Here is a 26601-nt window from a genome sequence, read left to right on the forward strand (position 1 = left end):
CATAAGAGCTTCTTTAATTAGCAGGTATTCTTGTTTGGAACCTTCTGAAAGATGAAGTATGTGAAATATTTATTTACTTACAAATCAAATTTATAGGCTGTCCAACTCATAGCAAAATATTTTGGTATATCATATCGAAATATATAGAATTGTATTTCCAGGATCAGCTAAGATAGGGAAAGCCTGTAAGTCACTATTTAGTATTTTTTTATTCAGAGACAGACTGTTTCTGAATGTAAAGGTTCTATTTATCCCTAGTTATCAATAGTTATCCCTACTGATAATCCTTACCTCTATGGATTTGAGTTAATTCTAAAAAGACAGCTTGGAAACATCATCTCACAAAGTAGACTATCTGAAGCAGGGAGCAAGATTTCCGGGACAAGTTGAAAGGCATATAATCATGCTTACAATATGAACATGTGGTAGAAAGGGCCAAGAGCATGTTACTTATTTACAGGGATGTGGACTTATCTGCCTGAACAAAAAGTTGGTGTTGGAAACAGATTTCTTCACAATCACTTCCTGTCAATTTAGATTCGCTGCCTCTTTTGATATGCTGAATTGAAGGAAGGCAATATCACCCTCCTTTTATTATTCTTTGGAACATTTACATCCAATAGTTCAGTAACAGAGGCACCATTTGTTTAATCTCCCAAACATTCAGAGAAGAACTAGCTTCTCTGGATGAGGAGCTGGGACCACCATCTGCTTGCTAATGTGTGGTTCACTTCGACTCCAAAGATGAGCCTTTTACCCAGTGTAATCCTTCCAGGGCCTTCTCTTGTCCTGCAACCAGTTGGACCTCAGGTGCTTTGGCAGCTGTGCATGGCCTGGCTCCTCGGCACTGCCCTTTGCTGCCAAGGACATCCCCCAGTGACCAGAGGGGTGCTCTCTCACCCCAGAGCGGAAGGTAGCTTCTGCACCTTGACAGCTTCCCATTTAAAGAGGCTATGTACATGGTAGGCCTGTTGCTGGAATTGGTTTTGGTGCTTTCACTGTTTAGAGATTTAGCCTAAGGGAGAAAACGCAAAACCTGCAGCCTCCTGTGACATCTGCACAACTAGTCTTTAAGTGCCTCAATAAATCAGGCAGTTCAGACAATAAGAATAGCTGTCCCCAGCTTGGGCGAGAGAACTCAGGCCCTCCAAATCTGCCCTGAGTCATTTCTCAAATGGAAAGAAAGTACTACGAGCAGGTCATGATGGGACATGAATACAGTGATGGTTTGCCATTAAATGCATCAATAGAGAATGCTGAGATTACCTTAAACCTCTCTGTTACTCAACATCATACAATTCTGACTTCCACATCCTGGCACTTGCCAAGGCAAGTTAATAAAAGAAATCTAAAATTTTATTCAGTGAACAGTATATCCCAATTACAGCTCCAAACAATAGAGACCAGCCAGTTCAATAAATATTACAATCAACTCTAATGGAAGTGGGCGGTATTCTGCTCAGTTTCATCGCAGTGTTTACAGTAAGGGATCTGAGCAGAGATTACAGTAGGCTACCCCTGCCGCAACTTCTGTACCCCTTCTCTCCCAGAAGAAGAATCTAATCTTCTAAGCAAACCTTGCTCAGCTTCTGGAGGGTCTGAAAAAGGGTCACTCCCACTTATAAAATAAAAATTGCAGGGACTATAGCTGTGTGTACATGTAGATATTAAGTATAACTTGAGGTTGATCTGCAGGACGCAAAATGGGCCCATACACACCTATTTACCCTTCTTTTTATGCAACCAGGAGGACAAATAAATCTCTCTTCAGTTTCCCTTCAGCAGACATCTGGTTGTTGTTGTATGCAAACCAGGAATCTCTAGTTCCTTAAACAAACCACAGAAAGATATAGTATTTGATGGAGGCTTGGCTGGCAGCAGGCTGGAACGTTTAACTAGAATGTTCAGGGCACAAATCATACTTCATAGTTTACTACATATACATTGCCTGTGTAATGGGAAATGGCAAAAGAAAGAACATAGTTAAACTCTGGAATTCCCTACCATTAGATGTGGCTTTGAGAAGGACGAATTTATGGAGGACTGGCTGTCAAATGGCTGCTTATAACCACCCACCCACCCACCCCGGTTGCATGAGATATATTTTAGGATGAGCTGCAGGGGAGTGATTTGGAAGACACCTGCCCTATTCATCCTTGTGAGTTTCCCGGATGACTCACAAGGTTGGACGTTATGTGCGTGACACAGAATAGTGTACCTAGTGATCCAACCTAAAGGTTCTTCTTTTTCTACAAAGGAAGTGAATACAATTGCCCCTTCTCACCCTGTCTGAAGTGCTGCATAGGGAGAGCAACAAAGCCACAGTGGACAGTCAGTGGGAGCTTTGGGGTTGCTTGCAGCCGCTTTTGCCATTCCTTGATGGACTTCTGGCAGAACAGGTGATACAACTGCTGCTCAAGCCCTGGAGGAAATGTAGCACAGAAATACCCAACGGCCAAAGCCATCCCTGGAGGAGGTGCCTGCCCCATTCTGCCTTGCCTGCTGCATCTCCCATCTGTCCCCACCTGAAGTGTGGCTCCTGGGCACCATCAGTTCTCCACTCTGGAGAAAAGAAGGATAGAAGATGTCTGCCCTCGTTGTAATAGGTATAGAAAAATGAAGATGAGGTGAGGAAGACGCTCTGCTCTTGCAGTTCAGCTTGTGGCTGAGCAAATTAAAACATGGAAGAGACTAGGAAAATCATCCCCTTCTGTTTACTGCTTGTTGTCCTTATTTCTGGGCTTGGATTTTTAGGTGAAAGACAGGACCGCCCTGAAGTGATTACCAAGTATGGACATCTGAAGGGCAGACTGGCTAGCGTGGAGGGTACGGACCAGCTTGTGAAAGGCTTTCTTGGGATCCCGTTTGCCAAACCCCCAACTGGACCCCTGAGATTCTCCCCACCGCAACCGGTTGAACCTTGGAGCCACGTGAGAGACTCCGCATCCTACCCCCCATTGTAAGGTCTTCCCCCCAATGCCTGAATGGCTAAATTGATCAGAAGTACTTTAACTGCACTGCATTTCATGTTTTAACACAATGTTTTTAGTTGGCAGGACTATGATGAACCCAACTGGCATATCGATGGTACATAATGTACATAATGGCACCAATCCTGTGTTCCTTGATGGAAATGTTGTTGGATTAGTTGTTTCTCTCAGCTTTAAGCAGCGATTCTTAGTCTTTTAAAGCAATAGAATATGTTCAACTATTTACAATGAGACACTGGAAAGATACAATCTCCTTGACACTTCTAAATCCCTTATTCATTCATTTATGTTTACTCTTTTATTCTTTTGTCATTTTTTTCCTTGTGTTTAATAAAAATCAAGGGAGAAAAGTGTAATTCAGTTTCCCCTCCAAGGATGGAGAGAGGATCCATTGCTGAAGGATGACATCTATTGCTGGATTTTTCCTTCTGTCTCCCCCCAGGCTCTGAGGCTAGCTTATCCCAAGGGTGAGAAAGGGGATGCAGCAGGTTTTCAGCAATGGAAAAACAGAATTGCTTTGCACATTTCAAAAATATCCATTCATAAGAACATTTCAGTTGAATCTGGGCAGAATAAAACATAAAGCAAACTTATTTTTTCCCAGCCACCTTGCTTAAAAATAGTAATCGGCAGCACTGAGCTTTCAGAAATAAGAGGCTTGAGGGAGCTGTGTTTAATGGTTCCTCCTCATGGCCAGCCTTTGTCCAGCAAAACTGCATCAAACCACACCACACAAAACTGCTGCTTTGGGCAGAAAATGCTTCTTCACCCCTGGGACAACCTAGGATGACTTTAAACTGCTCCAGGGATGGGTGGGATGAGATGAACATCATGGAAAAACTATTGCGGTGATAGCATCTAAAAAGAAATGTGCAGTAGCTACTCTAGTTCTACTAGTTCGAGAGAAAGCCACCCAAACATTTTACAGATATAGTGCCCTTCCATCTTGTACGATAACATTTTATGAGGGATATATATATATATATATGTATCAGTTCACACTGAGTTACCCAAGGCCAAATGCTGACAAGGGCAATTAGAGGAGAATGTTCTAGAGTAATTGGGTGCAGGGAAGCAATTTAGGGAGACAACTTTTATTCTGTTTCACGTTTTCCTGAGTTAAAAACTGAGTACCAACATATAGAAGGTGGAGGATCAAGTCTACTGGTGGGGGAGGGAAATTTATTTTCCCCCAAACTGATAACAAGCCAGATTCTTTCCTTCCAGACCTGGGGTTAGCACCTCTGCAGCTTGTATACTACCCATCTTGACTTGGTCAACTTCTCTCTCTCTTTTGGGCCAGGATCAAAAGAGCCCTTAAAGGCCCAGGAATAGTTGGTCAGGGCTATCCAAGCAGGCAATGGCTTCTGCTCTTTTGTGTATAAGTATATTTCTTTGTATCTCCCCCCCCCCAAAAAAGGGAGGGGGGCTGGAATGGTCTCTCAAAAGGCCAAGTAATGTTTGAATGGTTTGGAATGGAAAGAATGGAATACCTGTGAGGTTCAGCAATTGCTCTCGTGGAGTCCAAGCCCTGGGTGGGGTGGGGGCTGCCATTAAGAGCAGAACTATGGACAGCCACACAACCAGCTTTTCCAGTTCAATCACTTTGAGTGGTACAAGAGCCTCTTTTCATCTAGGTGAGTGGTGGGAGAGAAGTTCTTGGAAGGGTTTTCATTCTTGAGACAGTATGAAATGGCTGCCTCCAGAGAGGAGAACACACAGGTCTGTTGTTTTGTAACAGTGTGACTCAATATAGAGATCTCAGAACTGCCGCCTCTGGGGCTGCTGGCAATTGCCTGCAAGCGTTCCTCTGCTGTCACTTCATCACCCATTATTGCCCTTGGGATGCCAAATGCTATTGATACCGGAAAGCACGCTTCTGCATTGTTTATGCTAAAGGTGCCTGCAAGACCTGGAATGGGTGGATGTTTCAAAGAAGATAATGAATGCAACGATTCCCAACCTGACGGTGTCTGAAGATTGCCTCTACCTGAATGTTTTCACCCCAGACACCAAGGCTAAATTGCCTGTAGGTAAAATTCAGCTTCCTTTATCTCTTCGATCTGTTTTGCTTAGCTTTTCATGCACTCCACACATTCACTGAGGCATCTAACAACTAAGTCTGTGTATGGTTTCTGTATTGAAGCAAAAAGCAAGGATATTGAAAGGAAGAGTTCATATTCATACTTCTGAACCCTTGGAGTATTGGCGCAATTTAATATTCATCCTGAGTGTTAAACACAGCTAGCCTTAGTTCAGAGGAAACATGTCCAGGATAGGGTACATCTGAACATGGCCCCCAAAGAGCATAAAAGAACTGACACCAGGAGCTGACAAAGGATTTCAGTGACATCTTATGTCTGTCTGTCTGTCTGTCTGCCTGTCTGTCTGTCTGTCTCCATCCATCCATCCATCCATCCATCCATCCATCCATCCATCCATCCATCCTGTCTTGGTCCCAGATAAGTACCAAATCTTAGAGTTCAAGAAGTACTATTAAAGAAGAATGTCTGATTAGTCCAGAAAACAAGCAGAATACATTAGATCAGAAGAGAAGGGCAGAACATGGAGTCAAATGAAACATGACCAAGCAAAAAGTTATTTATTTTTATTTAAGCAATTTATATAGCCTCCCATCCCAGCAAAGACTCTGGGCATGGTTAAAAACCAAACTACATTCAAGCAACGATCCATTTAACAAGGTTCAGGCTCAAGAAAAACAGTCCCAGTTCGCCAAAGCAACAATCAACCACCAATCCACCAGGCAGAGAAGACCCAGAGATGCTCGCCCTGCCAGATCTGCTGGGCTGGCAGAAACATCCAGACAGCCTCGGCTTCTAAAATGCTGTCCTGGGTTGCTGCTGTGCAATATGGTATTTTATGGCCTTTCCAAGAGGCATTTCTTCATGTACAGTAGAGATTATGCTAGAGGCAGGGGTTTGGCTTTGCAGTGTGCCAGGTGCTGATTTATTTTAAATTAAAATACTAAGTTTTAAAAGTGTTGGTAAGCAGGAAGCCTGGTAGTCTCCAAGGGAAGTGTTTGCATGTACACTAATTGCTAACCTTGGTCTTACCAATAGCTGCCCATCGGGAGGGCCCTCCTGTAGGCCCCACCAGGTAGACGGAGCAGGAATCAACTCCACAGGAAGGCTAAAACTAATTCTAATGAGATGGGCTGTAATAACAGAGACTTGCAAGTCTGATGGTGTTGGACCTCCCCCCCCCCCCCCCCAATAATTCAGTGATTTAGGGAGGCTTGCCTGAGCCAGTTCCGAATGTTACCTCGTTCTTCTGGACTTAAAACATGCATCAGTCCCTTTTGCCTTGGCAACAGTTCTTGCATATTTCTGTTAAGGTCATCTTCCTTATTCTCTGCACCTCCCCAGTTGCAGACATCTCCTTTCTGGGGAGTGTAACTCCTTTTTGTATGGCCAGAAAGGAAACCTGCAAGGAGATGTGTGTAGGGATTCAGCTTAAGTCTCTTTCAACCCATTTAATTCTTGATAGCCTTCAGACTCATCAAGATATCCATTGTGTCTCATCTTTAGCCCCGGGTTGAGATGTACAACTGAGAATAATCAGCATACAGATGATACTTTATTCCGGACTGACAGATGACCTCTCCCAATGGCTTCATAAGGATGTTAGAGAATGGGGGAGAAGAATAAGCTGTAGCCATCCCTATGAAATGGAACTGTTTAGGAGCAGGGGAGCCTCCAATTCCCAGCTGTCACAAGTGGCCCAGAAGGACACCATAATCAGCAGTATCAGAAGCCACTGAGAAGTGTAACAGGACCAGAAGGTTTATATTCCTTCAGAGGCCATCACAGGTCATCTACAAAAGCAACCAGTGTAGTTTATGCTCCATAGCTTGAACCTAAACTGACAAAGATTCAGATATTCTGCTTCTTCCAAGGTTCTCTGCAACTGAACCCCAACCACTTCCTTCAAAATGTTTCCCAAAAGAACAGGTTGAAATGAGCTGGAAGTTGTCTGCATTTGCTGGGCTTAGAGGGAGGATATCACTACCTTCTTCAAAGCAGGTGGCATCACCTTTTCCTTTAAAGAGGCATTCACCGCTTCCCTGAGCCAGCTCCCAGACAGGCCAAATAAGGCTTTACCACTGATTGGTAAAATTGGCAACAACACTACACATTCATACAAAAACAGGCAAAAACCAGAACTTTGGGAGGACTTGAATTCAAATGTACCATATATACTCGTGGATAAGCCCATCTGCAGATAAGCCAACCCTAAAATAACCAAAATACCATGAAAAATGGGCCACCCACAGATAAACTGACCCACATTTTTCATGGTATTTTGGTTAAAAATGCGAGGGTCGGCTTATCCGCAGGTGGGCTTATCTGCAAGTATATATGGGTACTTTAAAAAAAAGTATTACCGTATATACTTGCAGATAAGCCCATCCATGGAAGCCAAACCTCACTTTCTGGGTGTATTTTGGCACCTAAAATTCTCAGTTTATCCGTGAGTATAAATGATGCTTCAAAAACTTGCTGCCTAACTGATATTATTACATACGTTTTTAGTTGAATAAGCTAGCCAATTAATCAATTAAATGTTGGTATAGAGATGAAAAAAACTAAAATGTTGACCTTATTTGGTCAACTTCAGTGGTGGTTAATTTTCCACACTGTTTTCTAGGTAATGGTTTGGATTCACGGAGGTAGCTTGGTCATTGGTGGGGCTTCATTCTATGATGGATCGGCCTTGTCCGCTTATGGAAATGTGGTGGTGGTGGTGATCCAGTACCGGCTGGGTATTCCTGGATTCTTCAGGTAAAATAAGTTTTAAGGCCCTAAGAAAACATCCCAAATGGCAGGTGTGTCATTTGTCCAGTCACCACCTTTCCTGCACTCAGGCGTGAGCAGCTTAGCTGGCATTTATACTTTGCAGATGCCCACAGAACAAAGCTTGTACAAGTAATTCTTAAGCATTTCTCTTTTTCCATTGTTAATCTATTTGTGACGAGGGGAGCTCTCAAAAAACATCCCATGACCTGCATTTGGAAACCTGCCTGAAAACTCCAGAAAACAGAGTGGTTGGTTTGGAGTATGGAAAATGGCTATTTTGAGCTCAGAATGTTTGTGTGCCCCATTTTAAATGTCTGTTACCTGTTTTATTTTAATGCTGGTTTTATAGCATTGTTTTACTGTATGAATGATGAATAATTTACTAGATGAATGATTTTGTGATCTCTCTAATATTTTAGTTTAAGTCATCCTGACCATTATTTGAAGAGAGGAGCATAAATCTAGATAAATAGAAGAAAAATGTGAAAATTGAAAAAACAAATACCAGGGGTGGTTTGCCTAGAGGAGCTTTGTGAACCAAAAAGGCTAAGGAGAAAATAGAGAATCTAATCGCCAGGAATCCAATTTCAGAAGGGAAAGCCGAATGATAGAATGAGAATTGAACTTGGATTAAATTTGGGAACAGGATAAGCTACGAGCTGTTACCAAGAAAAAGGGAAGGCAGCTTGGTTTTGAAGGCATTTGTTATATTTCTTTAGAAAAGGTTCCTCAAGTTTCAGAAAGCCTGGTAGCACCTTCTTCAACTAACATACTTATTGAAAGGCCTGAGCTTTCTTACTGCTCATGAAAGTTCATGTCTGTTAATAAAATGTGTTTGTCAGAAAAGGTACTCCTCCAGGTTATTCAACTAATTCCTCTAGATTATTCAGCTAGAAACTTATATAATAATACTATCAGTTAGGTAGCAAGAGGTGCTCCTCCTCCATCTCTTCCTCAAGACTGTAAATGATGGAGAAACGCAACGAACAGACTCATGATGCTGAACTCCTCTCCTTGACTGCCTTTCTTTCAGCACTGGCTCCCAAGAGGCCCGTGGAAACTGGGGACTCCTGGACCAAGTAGCAGCCCTCCAGTGGGTTCAGGAAAACATTGAGTCTTTTGGAGGAGATCCCAACTGTGTGACCATATTTGGAGAGTCTGCTGGAGGATTTAGCGTAGGGGCTCAGGTGGGTGTGTGGTGTAGCGAGGACTCCAAGACCCTTGCCAGAGTATGGTCCTATCCCATCTCCAGTTTTAGGCCGCGGACACTCAGAATTAAAGCTCGAAAGCTTTTTGCGACATAAGGGGTCACAGTACAGGTAGTCCTTGACTTACTACCATTCGTTCAGCGTCCATTTGAAGTTACAACGGTGCTGAACGAATGGTAGTTATGACTGATCCTTGGAGTTATGGCCATCCCAGCACTCCCGTGGTCATATGATTGTGATCTGGGTGCTTGGCAACCCATTCGCACCAGAAAGTCAACAGGAAAGTTGGCAGAGAAGGTCATAAGTTGCTGGGGTAAGTCCCCCCCACCTGTGCACTCTCCCCAACCCCCCTGCATTTGCACTATGCTGGCCACTCGTGCACCCCCACAGACCCTCCCCGACTCCCCCATGGTGCCTCTTGTATGGCACCTCTCACGCACCACTATGCACCCTCCCTGACCCGCATTCCACTCTCACACACCTTCCCCAATCCATGCAGTGCCTCTTGCACACTGCCATGCACCCTCCCCAACCTGTGCAGTGCCTCTTGTGCCCCACCATGCACCCTCCCCGACTCATGCCACACCCTCACGCACTCTCCCCAACCCACATGGTGCCTCTCACGCACTGCAGTGCACCCTCCCTGACCCACTCAGCGCCTTTTGCGCAACCCAGACATTGAGCTGGTGGGTCTTGCCCAAGCTATAAAGACACAAGCTTTTTCACAAAATCCGAAAATTGAGGGAGATACTGAAATGTTCCTAAATGGCAAGAATCGTGTGGCACGTGAAAATACGCCATATTTTATTTAAGCAAGTCTGCTGTTAAACCAACTCTAGTCAAACCTAAGGATTAAAGTTTAGGAGAACCTCTCTGTATCTTTAGACTACCCCCTTTAAGTGGCTATACTCTGGATAACAGTTGTAGACAGAGCTTTTTTTTAAATGAACACCAAAGCCACACATCACCGCACAGTCTTCCATGCCCAATTCCCTGCTCCAGTGGCCCAAAGGTGCTTCAGCTCCAGAGATGGTCTGCATTTTGAATGTTCTCCAAGTTCCTTATCCAAGACAAACTTGCTATACTATTATTAAGACCCTTTTAAATGGTGACAGAACGTATTATGTCTTTCTCTGTATGTGCGGGTAGATTTTATCTCCCTTGTCCAAGGGTTTGTTTCACAGAGCAATCTCAGAGAGCGGAGCTGTCCACATCCCAGGCTTCTTCCTTAGGCGTCCAGAAGTCTTTGCTCAAGTAAGTCAGTCATTAAGTTAGAACTGCACCATAATACTCCAATGTTTAAATAAAAGCAAGTAATGGAACTGTTAAACTGGGAAAAGAGATACAGATCAAGCATATGTCAAACATCTATCAAAACAGTTTTGATTCAAGGAGTAAATCAGTCCGAAAGGAGTACAGGTAGTCCTTGCCTTTTTTTGAACACCCCCGTCCCCTGATAAACCCTCCTGATATAATCCAAGCTACTGTACGGGGAAGTTCAGAAAAGTCAAAATCAGGATCATGCCTTAGATTCTGCAAGCGAGGCCATGCACTTGTGTTCCCATTTCATAAAATGTAAATTGTGCTTCGTTTAAACTGTATTATTTTTTTCCATCTTGAAGAAAGTGGCATCTGCAGCTGGCTGTGAGACTAGCAGTCCTGCGATGCTGCTCTGCTTAAGGAACAAAACAGAAGGAGAACTAAGATCATTGAACTCCAAGTTTGTTCTGGTAAGAAATGAAAGACATACTGTATTCCAGAGGTCTCAGACATGCCAAGGCAGAAAAAGATTCCAGGATTTAGGGACAGGATACTGCATACCATGGCTAGCAGAATAGAACTGATTCTCTTAGAAATAAAGAAGTCAGAGGAAAAGAGCAGATCAGCATTCATTCATTCATTCATTCATTCATTCATTCATTCATTCATTCATTCATTCATTCATATTTGGAATACACAGTAACCTAGGGTTCAATTGTAGTCTATCCCCAATTCTTCTGATAGGATACTCATCCCCTAAAATTCAGAATCTAAAAGTTGAAAGCAGCCATTAAGAACACTGAGTGCTTAGAGAAGGAATTAAAAAATAAAGGATTAAGGATTAAAACATCTCTGTTGGATGGTGTCTGGCTTCTGCTTAAATGCATCCATGTTGGTCAGCCACCACCTCCCTCAGCCATTAGTTGCACTATGTTTTTCTAACAGTTGGGATCTGCTTTCCTGGATCCTGCCCTGGCATGAGAGAGAACCAGTCTTGACCTTTTTATATGTGGCATCCATTCAGATATTTGCAGCAGGGTGGTTTAGCTCCTCTCAGTCTTCTCAGATGACATATACCCAGCTCCTTCAATCTTTCTTCATAGGATTTGATGGATTCTGCTCCTCTCATCATCTGGAGATTCTGTATCCCAGATAGTCAATTTGTTCTTGGTGAAATTCACATTTAGACAATTTAGCATATAGCTGTGCCTCAAGCAATTTTTCCAATACTTTTCTCACCAGCTTCATGTGCTCCTCCCATGTTTCAGTGTAGATTAAAATGTCATCCAAGTATACCAACACTCCTTTGTGCAAAAATTCATGTAGCACCTCATTAATGAGCTGCGTAAACACCCCTGGGGCCCCGACAATCCGAACGGTAAAACGCAGTACTGGAAGTGCCCCAGTGGGCACAGGACACCATTTTCCATTCATCTCCCTCTTTTATCCACACCCGGAAGTAAGTGTCCCATAAGTCTAATTTGGTAAAGATTTTTCCCTTTGCTAGGTGAGCCAGCAACTCCTTCATCAAAGGAAGCGGGTACTTGTTTTCTTTGCATATGGCATTCAGCCCCCGATAATCCGTACACAATCGTAACAACTCGTCTTTCTTTTCTCTGAACAACACCGGCGCTGCTAGGGGGGATTTGGTGATCTCTAGGAATCCTCTGCTCAAATTTTTATCAATGAACTCTTGGAGCACCGCCATTTCCTTTTGAGTCATTGAATACATTTTTGGGGTCAGATATTTCGCTCCTGGCTCTAGCTCAATTCTAAAGCGTATTCAGTGCCTGTTGTTGCACGGGACTCACTGTGCCTGCTCCCAAGTCTGCCATTGCACAGGACTTGGCCTCGGAGGTGGGGGAGGGGGAGGGGATAGGGTGTCCCTTCGCTCTTCAGCCTCCAAGTAGACCCAGGGTTCCATTTCAATCCGCCTCTGTCTGGGATGGGGCAGGGTGCCCCTTCTCTCCTCTGCCTCCCAGTGGCCCCGGGGTTCTTGTTTGGTCGGCCTCTGCCAGAGGGTTGTTTTGGGAGGCGCGACAGCCATCATGAGCCTTATCTTTCAGGGACTGCACTTCGCTCTCCAACTCCTGGACCCTTCGACTCTCATCTCGGGGTGCTGTGAAGCCCTTCACCCCTCCAATGGTTCTCGACCACCTGGGATGGTCTGGCAACTCCAGCAGGGGTTCCTCAGGCATCTCCCAGAAGTCCGTCTTGCTCTGTGGCTCCCATCGTTGCACTAGTCGTCTGGCTGGGTCCTTCCTTTTGACCACCAGCTGGGCCTTGACCGGCTGCGATGGGATGAAAATTTGTTTGACCTCCAACGGTGGGGACAGTCTCCTCTCACCTCCACCTACTGCTCCGAGCTCTAGGTCAGCGATGGTGGCTTCCAGCGGTAGCAACACCTCCTCTTCCACTGGTCGGATCTCCTGCCCCTCGGAGGTCATAGGGATTTGCTGGATTTTCCTCAGTAAATTGCTCGGGAAAAATCCGAGTTAGGGAGTTTTAGCAAAATGTCAGGTCTACGATGTTCAAACTCCAATACAGACAAATCTCTTGAAACCCAAAGTAGATTCAGAAAAGATTTCATTTATTGGAGGATATATGCAGCTCTAAGCAAAGCATTGCTAAAACTAAAGCCTGCGTAATTTTCCCTCTACTTTTACCCCTCTTCAATCTAGGCGCCACCTTTGGTTCTCACAGAGGTTTGACCTTGTGCATTCCTAGTCCCGACAACACGTCTTCTTCCTGGCCTTCGATCTTCCTCTGGCTCTGTCTTCTTTCACCCCCCACCCCCTTCACCAGTGAGAATGGCAGAATCAAAGCAAGCTAAGAAAACATTTCCTAAAATCAAAGTATACAAAGGGCATTTACTATACTAATAAAACAGTCCTCTAGTTGATATATATTTTGATTGCTGCAGATTCTGACATCCTTCTTGTCCTTTGCTGAACCTGTTTGAGTTTCTTGGAATCTACCTTAAATGCGGTGCCCAGAATTGGACACTGTTCTAAAGTTGGGTTTTGACCCAAGCAGAAGAAAGTGAAATGTAATTTTTCATGTTTGGAATCAGTACTCATGGTGATGCGGTCTAAAATTGCCTATGACTTTTTTTCAGCCACATGGCTGTTTCCTAATCAGGACTTTTTCTCAAGTATTATTACCCTATACTTTTTAAATACAGTCTATACGTGTGCATTTGATACCTGTTTCATAAGAACTTCTGCATTTGTCTTGTTAAATTTCATTCTTGTCACATGCATCTTATTTCTCACATCAATCAAAGTTGGTTTTATTTTATTTCTGTCTTCTAAGGTATTAAATATCTCACCCAATTTCATGGTTTAGTAAGCTTTCTCTCTCTCTCTCTCTTTCTTGGAGGAGCAGTCTCCTAATTTTAATACAGTGCAGTCTATGCTTGCTAATCTGAATGGCATGGGCTATTTAAATCAAGATATATTCTCTTTGCAAGATTCCAGAATCTATTTAAAAAGTTGCTTGCTTGCTTGCGTGTCATTAAATTGATATTAACTCTTAGCAGCCACACAGATACTGTAGATCTTCTGGATGATCCATCCCCAACCTGGCCCTTCTAATCTTCCAACAGTGCACCCATTGCTGCTATAATCAAGTCCAATCACCTTGCTACCAGTCATCCTCTTTTCTTTCCTTCCATCTTTTCCAGCATTATAGACTTCTCCAGAGAGCTACGTGTCCAAAATATGATAATTTGAGCCTGATCATTTGTGTTTCGAGTGAAAACTTTGGATTAATTTGTTCAATTATCCATGTGTTTGTTTTCTCAGCTATCCATGGTATTCTCAGGAGTCTTTTCCAACACCAAAGTTCAAAGCATCAATACTCTTTCTATCCAGCTTCTTCAAAGTCCAACTTTCACTTCCATAGAGTGTCACAAGGAATACTATTGGCTGCCCAGTTCTGATCTTTGTAGATAAAGACACATCCTGGCATCCAAATATCTTTTCCAAGGCCTTCATTGCTACCCTACCAACTGCTAGTCTGTTGTATAGAGTAAGAAAGATGAGCTTGATGGAGATATGCCAAGGCATATCTTTTGTTGCCATTGCCAAGGCAACAAAAGATAAAATATGTTTTGAGTCCAGAACATCCAAATAACATTTGGAAGTGGCTCAAACAGACACCTCCCTAATTCACTAACTATAAGAAGGGGAGAAGCTACAGCACAATGAGATATGCAAGATTCTGTTACTATAGTCAATCTTAATAAAAGTAGTTTTAGCCTTCCTGTAGAGTTGATTTCTTGGTCTGGTGGGTCTGACTGGTATATCTTTTGAGTGCTGTTTCCTTTATTGTTGATGGCCGATCCTAAAGGCAAAAACATCCACCACTTCAGTATCGTCATTGTTGCTTCCAAGGCTGGTTGTTGTACTTGGCATAAGTTTGTTCTTCTTTACGTTTAATCTTGGTCCTGTTTTTTCACTGTGCTCCTTGACTTTTAGTACTAGAGGTAGCAGATCCTTTGCATTTTCAGCTATCAGGGTAGTATCATCAGCATAGTGCAGGTTATTGATGTTTCTTCCTCCACTTTTAAAACCATGCTCATCTTCTTCCAATCCAGCTTCCCTTAATATATATTCACCATCTAGGTTAAACAAGAATATGCAGCCTTGTCTCACTCCTTTGCCAACCTGGATCCAGTCTGTTTCACCACGTTCTCTCCATGCTGTGGCTTCCTGACCCGCATATAAGTTTCTCATGAGGACAATGAGATGTTCTGGGATTCTCATTTTTCTAAGCACATTCCACAGCTTGACATGGTCAACCTAATCAAAGGTCTTTTTATAATCAATGAAGTCATCCCATCAAAAAATTAGAGCTTGTCTGACAAGGCATTTTTGTTTTAGCAATGCTGAGTTTCGAGCTAGTCTTGAGCTTTGAGTTTTGAGCTATGCTGATAATTATGAGACTATTGTCAAAATTCTGGATGATTTGCTCTTCCCAGGCATCAAATGTCTTGACTGACTGGTCTGTGAGTCCCTCGAATTTCTTTTTCCCTTTTTGAAAATAGGGATATTTGTATCCTTTCAGTCCCCTCCCTAATTTTCTGGGATTTCTCAAAGATTTTGCCAGGCCATTAGGACTGGTGATCAACTGCCAACTCTGGTGATTTAAACTCACTCAAAGGAACCTTCCATGTTTCTATCAATTACAAGTTTTCATCTTGCCTTTCATCCTGCTCTTCACAGTTTTCTGGTGGAACATATTTTACTGTATATTGGAGAAGGCTGAATCAAAATAAGAGATAAGTCACATTCTCTTTTCTTTGTTAGCTCATCAGTCAACATTTTCCATTGCCATTGAGGTATACTTATTCTTTTCTTTTCAACATATCCAAAGCCTTTTTCTTAACATCCTTTGCCAGCCTCAACTCATTCTGAATGTTGGCTCTCCTGACACCAGCAATACAGCTCTAAGTTACCTGTATGTAACTTGGCCCCTCTTTTTATCTCCTGTACATGTCCTTTTTTGGTTTCTCATCTTCACTAAGCTTGTTATGAAACCACGCTGGCTTCTGCTATTCTCCACTTTTTTCTGCACTGAAACTGTGCTTATAATTTTTTATTTTTGTAACTGCTGTTTTCCCTTTATCATCTGCTCTAGATTCTTCCTAGGTATAAGTGTGAGATGGTCTACAGTATTCAAAGCCCACTGATCACTCTGATTGGTCATTTATAGGTATCATCATCATCATCATAGTAGTAGTAGTAGTAGTAGTAGTAGTAGTAGTAATAGTAGGAGCAGCAGCAGCAGCAGCAGCTGCAAAAGGCAGCTTCACTTGGAACAGCTTACATCCTGCGATGATACCTCTAACACCATCAGACAGCAACATCTGCCTATCCCAGGTCCTTGGGAAGGACTCGATAGGGGGATAAAAATGCCATATCCAGTCTAAACATCTGGCTGACTGTGCAACCAACCATAATAATAATTAAACTTGGATGCTGCCCAACTCTCAATGACTCTGGGTGGCTCACAACAATCAAAGAAATTACAATAAAATCAATAAAAAATAAAGATAAAAGATGGCAAGTATGATGAAGTGAGGGATCTCACTTTCCCTTGCTGAAGTGCTGAAGAAAGAATAGCCCTGTCTTTCAATGCCAGGTTTGGGTTCTAGAAGATCAGCTTTTGCCCCATGTTTGCACTTGGTCTGTAATATGATAGAGCAGCAAACAGAGGGATAAAATACTTCTAATCACTTGAGAGAGCAGGATCGATGCAAAAAGTGACATAATGCCTAGGAATAGGATCTCTGGGGCTCAGCCCACAACTCTGCAAACCTTCTTTGACCAGATTGTTTTAACATGCACAGAGGTTGCAGGAGTTTAATTTTCTTAATCTTTGTTAAGCCTCAAAGTGAACATTTCTGAACCTTTTCAGTTTTGCATTATTTTAACTTTTTTTTTTCAGGAATTTCATATTATCCCTGCGGTAATTGATGGAAAATTCATTCTGAAAGCACCAGAGGAACTATTGGCTGCCAAGGAACTCAATCCTGTCCCTTATTTAATTGGTGTGAATAATAATGAATATGGATGGCTTGTCTATGGAGTAAGATGTTTGCAATTCTCACAAAATACTTTACTCTCCCATATGTAACTGTAATAGGGATCAGGGGCTATGCTTGTGAATAGTTTGAAAATAGCCCAGCCATGTTTACATTGTCCTTCCTACTCTTCTGCACTCCTTCCCCACCCAGCTTTTCTTAAAGGTGCTTAAACAAGTTTTGGGTTGAGCAAGAGAGAGCCATGCGGTGGGGGGGGGGGAATGTACCCCTATGAAGAAAGGAAAATACAACCCCCCTCACGTAAAAAGAAAAACTGATGCATCAGTGATGATGCCAAGACTGCGGCCACATTAGTTCTGTGAGTTTTGCTGAGGTGTTACTCTCTCTGGGGCAGTTGACCAACTATTTGCTCAGTCAGAATGTGCTTCCCATAAAGTATGTTGGGCTGTCTGAGGAAAGCAGCAAATATTCCCAGTGTGGGGTTGTGGTACTATCACTGCCAAGGGAAGATGGGTGGTAGGTGGGAAAATTAAGCCACAAAGTTTTTCATCGGAGTGATGAAATTTCCATTAGACTCAGAAAAGATCTGTTCAGGCAAGATTTATGGGAGAAGACTCATGCAGGCTACTGATATTTTAATTGGCCATTTATTTATTTATTAGATTTAAAATGCCACTCAATTCCACACTGTCTCTGGGCAGTGTACAGATTAAAAACAAATACCAAAAAATAAATAAAAAAGTAAACATAACAGTAAGCATAGCAGGGGAATTCTGTATTAGGTGCTGGAAGCCTAACGTTTTCAACACAATTATTTGCTAAGCCCCAGGTGCACATTTTCCCCCTCTGCCTGCAGATGCCAGCTATCCAAAAACGCTATCAGATATGCTCTGGGCTTCCCTTGACAAGATCAGAGAAAAAGTTTTTAGTTCTGATGAGCCGGACCAAACTGACTAGAGAACACCCCTGGGATGGCTGAAGGGGCCTGTCAGAGATTTTTATGAATCAAGCATAGAATCATGGATGGGACCTCAGAGGTCATCCACTCTGACCCCAAATGTAAGCATGATAAGTCAGACAGGGAATTGAAACAAATGCTGTAAATGTTAGTGCCCAAGAAAAAAGTGATGAAAAGGAAGTAATAAATGCTGTGAAAATGTTGAAAAATGATAAGATGCAGGTGTAACTGGAGAAATTAAGGATACGGATGTGATTCACTTACGGAGTGGCTGTGTAACTTGCTTAACCTGTATAGGCTGCATTTCTGCCCAGGACTGGGAGATGCTGTTCTTGTTCTGTTACACAAAGGGAAAGATGATGACACCAAATGCAAAAACTCATGGAAAGTGTTGGCCGAATTCTGATTGAAAGGGTACAAGAGGTGACAGTGAGCAAAATGCTTTATGCCAGGCTCAAGGTGTGCAGACCAGAGGTTGACTGATTGATTGATTGATCGATTGATTGAGATTTGACAAAGATGCAGGGTGGAATCCAAATAAAAAAGAGTCATAATGCCTAAAAAGAAAACCAAAAGGAAGCATAATAGTGAACATAGCAGTGGGGGGGGGACACACAACAGACACCCGCTAACAGGCGCTCCATGCCAGATGGGCACACCCTGAAAAGCAGTTTTTCAGAGATGGCTTAGAGGCCAGAAAGCGGGGTGGGGAGGGCTGGCTATTCCAGGAACCCTGATGGGTGGCCGTGCTTAATGGAGGGGCCGCAAAGCCCACCTGCTCCACTGGCTCTGACGGGGCAGGCCCCCGAGGGTATGGGAGAGAAGTCGGCTGCCCAACAGCGAGGCCCCCCCTGCCATCAGGTTTATACATTATGCTTTAGCAATGCCATTACAAGATTCCTTAATAGCTTGTTTTATTTAAAAAAACATTCATTTTTGCAGAATCATCCTCAAGCACATCTTTAAATTGTTTTCGTATGAATGATTTTAAGGTCTTACCTCCTTTTAACAAAATATGTTTTAATGAGCTAGTGTCTCATTAAACAGTTTTAACAAATAGTAGCTCAGTTTTTATAATTCATGTACTATATCCTTAACTTCTGTTGTGATTCTGAAATGTCCCCTTCTGGATTTCAGTCTCCCATGATAGAGAATGCTCCGGATATCCTAGAAGGCATGGATCGGGAAAGGATAGCGGCGGCATTCCAGCCAGTAGCCTCTGTCCAGGTATGAGACAAACCAGCTTCCCTTTACTGCGTTCACACATATGCCAGAACAGCTATTGGTGCATTTAAGTGCTTTGATTAGGAAGCTTGGCAGGTATAGCCAGGAGTACAGAAAATGGCCTGAAAATGGACCCTCGTAGGGCCTCACCCCACTAGAGCTTCCCAACCTTGGCCACTTCCAGGTGGGTGGCCGTGCTGGCTGTGGAATTCTGGGAGCTGAAGTCCACGTACGTGGAAATTGCCATGGTTGTGAAACATTGAACCAGACAGAGGGATCCAGAAGGAAGCCTCAGGGTTGTCTCCGGGCCTGATACCCTTCAACCTTTTTATTAATGACTTGCGCCAAGAGGTGGAAGGAACGATTGTCACAATTGCCTAAAAGCAGAAGGAGACGACTATTCCAGCTCCAGATCTTTGGTGCTCGGATTTCTTAGACCTAATGGAAAAAATGCTTGGACACAGGAGATAAAATGCAGGGTGTCAGGCATAACATCCGTTTGGACAGATTTTATTCAGCTTGCTAAAAATTCAGAATCAGTTAAGGCACATATTTGAGGGGCCACCTCTACCCACCCCATCATCGGCTCTGGCTCCGGGTCCCGTCAGTTAGCGAGTGTCCTCTGGTGGGACCCAAGCAGCCTGCCTTGCCTCTTGCAGTGTGCTGGCCCCTTGGGGGCCCGGCACTGCCCTGGGGGCCCAGCTGTCCTCCGGGAGAGGGGCTGCGGACAGGAGGCCTCGCAGCGTGGTTCTGCTCTTCTGCTTTTCTGACGTTGGCTTTGTGATTTGTTCCTTATACTGCTGTTTTTAAACTCTGTTGGCTGTCCAGAACGGCCTGGCAAGATGGGAGGCCGTATAAGTCTAATTAATTAAAATCTGTCCTGAGTGATGATGTGGATTTTGTGGGATAAAGATGAATGACTGTTTTGAAGCAGAAGACCTAAAGAGGGTATTGCAAAGCAACCATGTATTTCGCTATGATATTTATTTTATATGTTTTTCTTAGTTAATTAGTTGATGTTCTGAGTATTTTTATTCTATTTGGCTAATTATTAATGGCGTAGTTTTAAAGTTTGCATTATCATCAATAACAATAAAATATTAAAATTCAGTTCATGACTTTAGCATTTTAGTAGCTCAGTCCTTTAACATCTTACATACTTAGCAATCCAGCAATTTTTTAAAAATAACTTTTTAAAAAACTGCAATACAAACTCTTTTCCAAAATGGCCCTGATGCACTTGAAGGTTCCTGAAGGGCTTCCACACAGGAGGAATCCCGGCCGCTTACCCCAAGCGCGGATCCTGCCGGGTGCATCTAGGCCGGGCAGAGGTTATGCCCTGGGGACTCCTGCGCTGAGCGGAGCAGGGGCCAGATGGCCCACAGGCCTCTCCCAGCTCCAGGGCTCCAGGACGCCTGGATTGTGAACGCTCTAATCCAGGCTGTTCAGCAGATCACAAAGCTGCTAGCACATTTTAAATTAGAAGCAGATTGTAATATATTGAAATAATTTGGTCTATAAATGCAGACAATGAAGCTGCCTGCAAGAAGCTACACAAATTCAAAGAAACCACAGCAATTTTCCCAATCCTTGTGTCGATTTCTGTGGACATTCTTATGCTTTGCCCATTATTGGAATCAAGACCTTCGCCCCTCTTTGTACTTATTTCTTTTCAGTATTGGTGAACCAGCCAGTCAGACCAACTCAGAGCTGTGTACAAGCAAAACTGTCTCTGTATCAATCATTTTGGAGTATATTTTCAGGCATTTCTTTTCTACCCTCATTAACGGCCTTCTATCAGCTTGATTTCCTTTTTGGAAACCAACATTTATAAATTTTTCCACCCATATGTTCTTTCCTGCATTAGGTGGCTAACCACATTATTTATCATTAATTAGCTTTCCATTCCTTTTAATTGGAGCTTAAGAAATGTTTAGCTTTAAGAATAAAACTTAGAAATCAAAATAAAATCATATCGTGATATTGTAGCATGGCAACAAAGCAAATACAGGCAGTCCTCGCTGAGTGATCACAATCGGGACCGGCAACTCTCACTAAGCGCCGTGGTTGCTAGGTGGAAAATCACGAGACTGTCACGGGCTTTTGATCTCACTTCCCATTTGGTCGTTAAGCAAGTGATCGTGTGACCGTGACTTGCGATTTTATTTCCACCTTCTCCATTAACTCTGCTTCTCAAACCTGGTTGCAAAACACCCAAATGGAGATCATGTGACCATGGCATGCTGCAACAGTGGTAAATACGAGGCTTGGTTGCAGAGCTGGTATTTTTTTTTACCCCATTGTGACTTTGAACAGTTGCTAAACAAGGCAGTCAGTAAGCGAGGACTGCCTGTATATAGCTAATACTAATTTATACACATTAACAGTTATCATCATATAGCTTTCAGTAATGAGAAATAAAAATCAGAAGAAGTGGTTTAAATATTAATAAAGGTTTTTAAGGAAATAAAATAGCAAATACTAGGGAAGGTTAAATATATTTGACTTAAAGCTATTTAAAATTCTTTCCCAGCTTCTTCTACTGGTTACTTTTATTAAGCATTATTCCAGTTAGCTCTTTATTTTCTGTAATTGACCAGAAGAGCTGAGAGGTAAGTTTCACTGGTAATTGTTCATTTTAATTAGAGTTTTTTTCCCCAGCCGCTGCATTACTTTCTGCAACAGAACCTAGGCCCATGATCTAATCCAGCAGAAGAGCCATTGAGGTTTTTTAAACACACACACAAGCTGTGGTTTCATTAACCAGTGCTTATTGAATAGGCTACGATGGCTGGGTTCACATGTGATAAAGCAGTGCCAACAAACCACATTGGCATGATGGATGAGACTTGCCAACAAAAGTTAATTAGTGTTAATGAAGTGCCAAAAAGCAAATCAGTTGTCAGTGTTTCAACATATCTATTTATTTCTTTGCAGAACTACCCACCTGAGATTATACAGATGATATTGGATAAGTATTTGGAAGCCACTGAAGACCGTATAGAATTACGCAGTCGGTTTCAAAAAATGATGGAAGATGCCATCTTTGTCATACCTTCTCTTCAAACAGCGAGATACCACAGACGTGAGTTTATGTACAAAGCATAGGCTCCCCCCATAGCCTACCTTGCAGAATTAAATCAAGGTGAACCTAAGGTCAAGAAAGGCTTGGTACTATATTCTTCCACCAGATATTGGAAAACCAAGCAATGGTCAGTTCTTGACCTGCCAGTTCTGAAGTCAGCCTCTTCATCTACAAAGATGTTTTTGGTCTCCAACCAATCTCAAAGTGCTCAGATATAATTTGCTCATTATACACGGCAAATTAATGGGGTAATAGTTTTCCAGGAGCCTTTTTTTATAAACAGGCAAATTGACAAAGCCCAGTTTGTTGGAATTACCAAAGTGGAATCAGTTGTGGTCATGAGGGCTGTCCACCAATCAATATTAGTTTTAGATACTTTAGAAGGGTGTAGGCCTCTCCTGCTGCTTTATGTTTTTTAACTGCACCCCTAATTTTTTTTTTCCCTGTAGTTGCAACTGGTAGCCAGGAGGTTTGACTGTTAATGATCCTAGAGCAAGGCAAAATTTTTATCTGCTTTTTGTGAGAAAAAGAATTTGAAAATGCAATTCTCAGCTAACTTAAGGGATACAAAAGGTTAGCTTATTTTTGTCATTTCTTTTATCATTTTATGACAAGCCCTTTGTCATTTCAGCTACAACCAGAGATCGGATCATTTAACCAGTTTGGACCATAGTCCTTTTCAGATGTCAACTTTTGGGAGTATCTTTTCTGTTGCAATAAATCAGGAGGAAAAAAATGGCTGTTTTGCGCCTGAAGGGACATGAGCTGAGCTAGTAAGGAAGCTTTGGTGCTCAGCATTCTTGGTCAAACCAGAGAATGTCCAAGTCAAGGAGACACAAACAAGCACTGAGTCCTTGATAAACTATTCTGTATTTGTGAATTTCTCTGGAAAACAATCAACTAGAAGCTCTGGAGGAACTTCTGGTAGTGAATGCCTCTCTCAGTTGCAGAAAAGTGCTTTGACCATCAAAATACCACTTAAAGGGAACATTCTTTTTAATAAGATGAGTCAGTCATGATCATGGTTGAATAAAACGAGCAAAGCCCCCAAAGCGCTGTGTGCTGCAGATAGTATGGGAAGGCAGGTTTCCAAGAGAGAAGAGATTCCACCTTAGCTGGATCCATCTGAATTGCTTCTGTCTAGTTTGGAAGCTGGACCATAAAAAAGGCCGAGCGCCGAAGAATTGATGCCTTTGAACTGTGGTGCTGGAGAAGACTCTTAAGAGTTCCCTGGACTGCTAGGAGGTCAAACCAGTCAATCTTAAAGGAAATCAACCCTGATTGCTCATTGGAAGGATCGATAATGAAGCTCAAGCTCAGATATTTTGGCCACCTAATGCGAAGAGAGATCTCTTTGGAGAAGACCCTGATGCTGGGAAAGATTGAAGGCAAAAGGAGAAGAGGACGGCAGAGGATGAGATGGTTAGATAGCATCACTGAAGCAATGAGCATGAAACTGAGCAAACTCAGGGAGGCAGTGAAGGACAGGAAGGCCTGGCGCAGTATGGTTCATGGGGTCACGAAGAGTCGGACACGACTTAACGACTAAACAACAAGTTTGGAAGCCTAAATAGTCCAGTATGGATAGATCAAAGGTGCATTGCTCCTGCTTAGCTTAGAGGCTGTAGACATAAAGGTTTGGAAGAACTGCTCAAACTAGAGATGAATATCTTTCACTGAGCATAACAAATTGGAAAGCATTGACGATCATAAAGAATAGGTGCAGTATTGTAATGGATAGCATGAGCAGGGAAGATTCTGGAATGGAACTTCAAGGTTGTTGTGGGGGGGAGAAGCATTCCTGGTCAAGTGCCACCTCAGCCCACAGCGAGAGTGTGGGAAGATGAAAAGGATGAGGCTGGCCCCACCCTAGAGCCTCACGGGTTATAGCCACTAGTTGCTTTAGCATACATTGAGTCTGGCGAGATTGATGTCAGGTTCAGCCCAAGAACAGCAATGAAGAGATCCAGTACAGTTCAGATCCTTTATTAGCTCGCACCTAATAGACAAAATCTCGCCAGACTCAACCTATGCTAATGCAGCTAGTGGCTATAACCCGTGAAGCTCTAGGGAAGGGCCAGCCTCATCCTCTTCATCTTCCCACACTCTTGCTGTGGGCTGAGGCGGCGCTTGACCTGGAATGCTTCTCCCCCCCACAACAACCTTGAAGTTCCATTCCAGAATCTTCTCTGCTCATGCCATCCATTACAAGTATCCTCTCGTACCCTGCCCAGTAACCAATGAGGCTGACATAGCATATTTAGGCATGGGCTTCCTAAAATCCATTCTGGTCTGGCATCAGTCTTCTTGACTGCTGGGAAACTCTTCCAAGGCAGCACTAAAATGACATTACCATGGTATGCATCACTATAGTCTCATCTGAGTTTAATATTTTATATTATATAAAATATTATATAAAAGTATTAAAAAGTACCCATCATGCATGTTGATGTACTCCTGTGGATTACAGCTGTCATGTTCCTTGCCTTCCACTGAACACATCTCCCACGGTCCCTGTGTCTACATAGGCATAATGCTTTGTCTGTCTCTCATATTTGTTAGGTTCCGGTGCTCCGGTCTACTTTTATGAGTTCCAGCATCGCCCCACAGCATTCAAAGACACAAAACCAGATTTTGTAAAGGCAGACCACGCTGATGAACTTGGCTTTGTATTTGGAGGACCATTCTTAAGAAGTGACTCAGTCATACTTAGTAAGCACTGAATCAATTGAATGGAAAAGGAGAGAGAAGCTGGGGAAGCAAGATCTATGGAAAACTTCCCTTGGGCAGAAATCATACATAGACAGGGTCATTTACTAGGGGTGTGCAGATCAGTTTTAGTTTGATTCTATCCAGATCAGAGATTCACAATTAAACTACAGCTTGTTGAACAAACCAGTTCGCCCTAGCTGTTTGTTGCTGGCAGGTTTTGCAAAGAATGCTAACTGCAAGAACCTTGAACTGATTCAGCAAGATGATGTCTTAACTGTTATGCTTGCTCAGATCTATGGTCTTGCTTTGTTTCACAAACTGAAAACATGTTGGTGGACCTTGAAGATTCTACTTTTTAATGACAAGGTTGCCCAGCACAAATATGGTATCCCATTGGACAATTAGGCTAAATGCCCTACCCCATACTCCAGAAAACTTCATAACTGAGATGGCTTCTCACATGGAGTGTCCCCAGGAGCTGATATCTAAAACCTCAGTTTTACTTTATAGAAATCAGCTTAGCTATCATTGCAGATAGCTGGGAGTTACTGATAAACTTTCCCCATGAATAGATGGAAATCCTTTTAAAGCCTTTAAATACCAGATTAGATTATGTGTAGTATGGCTAAGTATTTTCTCTTGTATGTTCTGCACAGGTGAAGCTACAGAGAATGAGAAACAATTTAGCAGAACAATCATGAAATACTGGAGCAACTTTGCCCGTAATGGGTGAGACTTTTAGCTATTTTGAAACACTGAATTTTTATGGCTGCAATTAAGTAATGCCAGTATGCTGAATGCAAACTGAATTCTTGGCTCTGCTATTTCCAGAAATCCAAATGGCCAAGGTTTGGTGGAATGGCCATCTTATGGACCGAACGAAGAGTATCTGGAATTAAACTTGGAACAGCGGAAATCAGAGAAATTGAGAAACAGCTATGTGGATTTCTGGTTAAAGACCCTGCCTGAAAAAATGAAAATAATTGAAGGACAGAAATCACACCTGGAGCTGTAAAATGCTGTTTTTTATTTGTCTTGCAGTAGAACAAACTTAAGATGTGTAATAAATGAGCCTCCAACAGCACCAATTTTGTCAGTACTGGACTGTAAAGGTTATTAAACAAGCATATGTGTTCAGACAGTCCAGAGTGAGACTGTAATTAATAACAATTTAATAAACTTCTTAAGCAATGTTTGAAGCTAACAGCATTCAAGGCAATCAGGCAATAATATTCAAATCATATTCGGTCAGGCTAAAATAGATCTAACAGGGTAGAGATTAACACAAATTTTCCATTAATATTAAGGAATGTGGGTACAGCGCAACATTATACAGCAGCCAATGCACTGGACTGCTGGTAAGAATAATGGAAGGCCCAGCCAAGAGCAAGATGGGAGGAAGGAGGGTCTGGGCAGTTCAGATGCTCTCAGTTCAGCTGGAGTGGGAGAAAGCAGAGAAGTATTTGCCTTCAGTAAAGCTTGTACTGATCAGCCTGGCTTTCAGCTCCACTTTCTTGGGAATCCCATACAAATAGAGTACATTCACTTTGCCCAGAGCTGCTCCTTTGAGAGCTTTGGAGGGAAACGGAGTCCCTAAGGGAGAGGGTTGGGGAAGAACATTACTCCTTTTGTACAATTACACCACCCTGCCAGCTCATAATTTAGAAACTATCCCAAGATCTTTTTCACAAGAACATTTACTAAGCCCTCACCATATCTGCGCATTTGTTTTTTGTTGTGTAAGTGAAGAATTTTCCATTTGTGTTTGTTAAATTTCATTCTGTTACTTTCTGCCCA

General features: G+C 42.6%; 1 protein-coding gene across 4 annotated transcripts in view; it reads left to right on the top strand.

The window, feature by feature from the left end:
- The window catches only part of CES2 (carboxylesterase 2), a 30216-nt gene extending 4221 nt beyond the window's left edge, over window positions 1-25995 (top strand). For 2 of the 4 annotated variants that reach the window (XM_015889821.3, XM_088135475.1), the window contains 12 exons: window positions 2755-2959; window positions 4890-5019; window positions 7659-7792; window positions 8841-8994; window positions 10165-10269; window positions 10638-10745; window positions 16729-16869; window positions 18921-19010; window positions 21945-22092; window positions 24655-24804; window positions 25461-25533; window positions 25636-25995. In XM_015889821.3, the coding sequence (XP_015745307.1) occupies window positions 2755-2959; window positions 4890-5019; window positions 7659-7792; window positions 8841-8994; window positions 10165-10269; window positions 10638-10745; window positions 16729-16869; window positions 18921-19010; window positions 21945-22092; window positions 24655-24804; window positions 25461-25533; window positions 25636-25819 (1622 nt within the window). In that variant the 3' untranslated portion in view covers window positions 25820-25995. The remainder of the gene's footprint in view (window positions 1-2754; window positions 2960-4889; window positions 5020-7658; window positions 7793-8840; window positions 8995-10164; window positions 10270-10637; window positions 10746-16728; window positions 16870-18920; window positions 19011-21944; window positions 22093-24654; window positions 24805-25460; window positions 25534-25635) is intronic. The other 2 variants (XM_088135476.1, XM_025173177.2) reach the window with 2 other exon arrangements.
- The last annotated feature ends 606 nt before the right edge of the window (window positions 25996-26601 follow it).

This window comes from Python bivittatus, unplaced genomic scaffold (assembly GCF_059951505.1).
Source record: "Python bivittatus isolate LINGU-HERP-01145 unplaced genomic scaffold, Pbiv_v1 ctg000170_np1212, whole genome shotgun sequence".
NCBI lineage: Eukaryota > Metazoa > Chordata > Lepidosauria > Squamata > Pythonidae > Python > Python bivittatus.